This window comes from Morone saxatilis, unplaced genomic scaffold (assembly GCF_004916995.1).
Source record: "Morone saxatilis isolate NCDOM2014 unplaced genomic scaffold, NCSU_SB_2.0 Contig17, whole genome shotgun sequence".
Classification (NCBI taxonomy): Eukaryota; Metazoa; Chordata; class Actinopteri; family Moronidae; genus Morone; species Morone saxatilis.
Window position 1 is genome coordinate 15,748,590 of NW_023339729.1, and position 3,520 is coordinate 15,752,109.

Below are 3,520 nucleotides of genomic sequence, written 5' to 3' on the forward strand. Positions count from 1 at the left end.
AACATAATTTTTTTTTCTATAATTCAGAAATATAAAGTAACAGATGTGGAGACAGAACATTCATCAACATAATGGACATGAAGACTGAACAGCACTTGTCATATCCCCACTGCACCTTTTTGTGACAAAATATGTATTCCCTACCTGTGTTGATCGTTGTAAGATGTGTTGTGGTTCATTCTCAATCTTCACAACTATATATGCCCTTTTTCATGAGTCTCTATTGACAATTAGAAGCTCAAAGTGCAAACTGATTAATGTTTAATCGACATTTATTGTATTACTTACTGGAACATCACTCAAACAAGGAAAACGTGAAATGAAAATATACAACAAACAACCCCAAAGGTCTTCTGTTATCTTGTCCTAACTAACTGGTTCATAAAATATCTTGTCTGCACTTTACATTTTACTACCTACTGGCTTAAACATTGTCAAAAGTTATCCAAATGTGAGACTGGTAACATTTAGTTGCTAGTATTACTTTGTGTGCCACTTATCAAAAGAAATATGAATACTTCAAATGAGGATACAACACTTGATCTCTGAAATTTGTGAAATTAAGTTGTGTCTTAATAAAGGCATGAAGGGGCAATGCAAAAAAATGTTTCTGCTCTGGCTAAAGGTGTTCTGAATGTTTGGCTGCTACTAGACTTTTAACTGGTTGGTCAAGACATCACAAATGCTCAGGTTCAGGCAAGGTCACAAAATTACTATATGTCAATAAAACAAAGGCTTGTTTAACATGAAAACATCCATACAAACTTGCAGAGTGCCAGTCTATCACTCAGTCAGAGACAGACTTTTGCATTTATAAATAATGTTTGAAGATAAGTGCAATCTAATGTTACAATCTACCTACTTATACCAGTCAGTGTAGTCCAAATTGTCATCTGTAATGTGCAGGCGGCTTACGACCTTAACCTTTTCACTGCAAGGTCACAGTTCATCAAACTTCACTCACTCCAGCCTTGACAGGTAAGTTGAGGGCACCCAGGACATCACAGGATGACAGAGGTCAGATATAATACCACAATATTCAGTCAAAGATTCTGACAGAAAGACATTATTGAGTTAAAATGATGATTTGTGTTTCACACAGGTCAGTGGACACAGATGGTGGCTCTGAGCAACCGCAAACACACTAAAAGAACTAAAGACACTCTCAAAGCTCAAGAAATAGTTTATTTGAATATGCAGTTTAATAACTCCACCAGTGGCTTAATTACAAACAACTTTTACTGTATGAGACATGATGTGATTAGGAGCTAACCAAATAAACTTGGCTTGACCTAATCTGGGCTCTATATGCTGGGATTGTAATGGGACAGCGAGCTACATGAGCACATAATCCTCTCAGCAGTAGAACAGTAAGACAGCAGACTCAGTTATCTCTTTGGAAGCGCTCCAGCCTTGCCCCCTTCCCATTCTGTCATAGTGAAATGATGGGAAGTCCCCACACTGATCAGGGTAGAAATATCCACCTCCTCCTATACAGTACTCGAGACACTGTGCATCATTTGCTGCTTTGAGCAGAAGTGTGATAATTGATTCAGACTCACATGTTCAGTGTTGCATCCAGTGATTGGTTTGACCCCAGAGCAGATAGCCATGGCTGCACGTTCATTGTTTATTGCTCTGAATGTGATGAAACCTGGTTCAAATTCCCCTTTCATTTAAACAGAAAAAGCAACATGAGTTTATCAAAGTCTACCTTAAAAACAGCAGCATTTGGTTTTATTAGTTAGTTTATTGACCATTTAATAATTTAAGAATAAGCTTTAAAGGTCCAGTGTGTAGGAATTAGTGGCATCTAGTGGTGGAGTTGCAGATTACAACTCAATCAATTCACCCTCCTTTTACAAGCACGAGGGACAAACTATGGTGGCTGCAAATCCCACAAAAACTGAGAACGGCCCTATCTAGAGACAGTGTTTGGTTTGTCTGTTCTGGGCTACTGCACACAGAAGGTGACCTGTGACCATTGTAGATAATGACAGCTCATTATAAGGTAACAAAAACACAACTGTTATTAATTTCAGGTAACTATACACTAATGGAAACGTACTTATATTGATTTATACAACAACTGCAATGGTGAAAAATACTTTTATTATCTCTATTTCCCTCTTGCAACATGAGCTCTTACTTCTTGGATTAGGTCCATATAACATTCTGGTGGACTCTCTGTCTCCATGGTCATACACAATTGGAACAGCTGGCCCTCTGTTGCTGCACGAGCCAATATTGTATCTCACTGGATATTGCTGGAAGAAGAATGTGACAATATCATCATGCAGGTTTGCTTGTGTAGTTAATTTTTTATATTATTGTCATGTTCTATACCTCATCCATTTTTTACCCAAATTATAATTTAACATCACCACACAACTAAGTTACCTTGAAGAGCTGAAAGAGGTTCCCTCCATACAGTCTGAGAAAGCGGTTGTTGGTGTGGTAGCGGAGGATGGCTGCCAGGTTCCAGTGGTCCAGTGGGAAGTTGTTGGGAACGTGCCACACAGACATGTCTTCTCCTACTATATCATAGTAACCTGGATTCTGTGACAGTGCACACACTATTGTGATGACTCTAATTAAGGTTTAGTGCACATTCAGATAGTTTGATGACCCAAACAGGCATTGCTCATTATTCCATCTTGAGATTTACTATACCTAAATTGTTTTATTGACTAATAAAACGATAAAGAAAATGATAACTTGATCAGTACAAAGTAGAAAGTCCTCCTCACTACCAGTTATCAGCTTTAAGGAATGGCAGTCTGAAACGGTGTGTAACACTGTCCTTTGAGACAAGTTTTCTCTTGTTTGGTAGGTGTGTTTGAGGTGGCCCACAAGAAAGAATACTTTAGTGTACCTTAAAATCATCCGAGGTGGCACCCTCTGCTGTTCCAAAGGTGTTTCTGTTGGACCAGTTCCCGTCTCCATCTGGAAGGTTAGCATTGTTGCCCTGCTGGCTCGACCAGCGATCGCCCACTGTGCACCTTCCATAAATGCTGTTCTCATGGACGCTCGCCACCAGCGTCCAGCCGCCTCCCGCAGTGGTCATATCACAGAAGGTCTGATAGACCATGCCATTAGCAGTGGTCAGGTAGTACAGCCCATCTGGAAATATTAGTGTTAATTAAACATGTGCTTGAGGGGACTGCACCACATTGACTGCATTAGAAGTATTATATTATAGTATAGACTATTACATAGAGAAAGTTTCCTTACCTTCGTGTTCATTATATCTGTCCCTGATCTCTTTACAACTCCTTGCAACATATCTGGATCTGTTGCTCAGTCTCTCCAAATGTATAAAGTTTGTTCTGGTGAGGTTCTGAGGTGTTTCAACATCCCCAGTGGCTTCTATGTGGGTGAGCTCTTCATTTACTGCAAATAGAGCCTTTGATCAAATAAGAACGTTAAATTAAAGTGATTTATGATATGAAACAGTGGATGAGCTGAATGTATGTTTGTATTTTACCTATTTCTAAAGCAGCAGCTGCAAAGGCGGCAT

General features: G+C 39.3%; 1 protein-coding gene across 1 annotated transcript; it reads right to left on the minus strand.

Moving 5' to 3' along the window:
- Nucleotides 1-1,356: 1,356 nt before the first annotated feature.
- LOC118326695 (intelectin-like) lies at nt 1,357-3,520 on the minus strand (the record flags this gene model as incomplete). The annotated part of the gene is given in 7 exon segments (XM_035659738.1): nt 1,357-1,500; nt 1,563-1,669; nt 2,150-2,267; nt 2,401-2,559; nt 2,876-3,123; nt 3,235-3,393; nt 3,488-3,520. Coding segments are annotated over 7 exon segments (968 nt in total), but the record flags the coding sequence as incomplete, so codon positions are not given.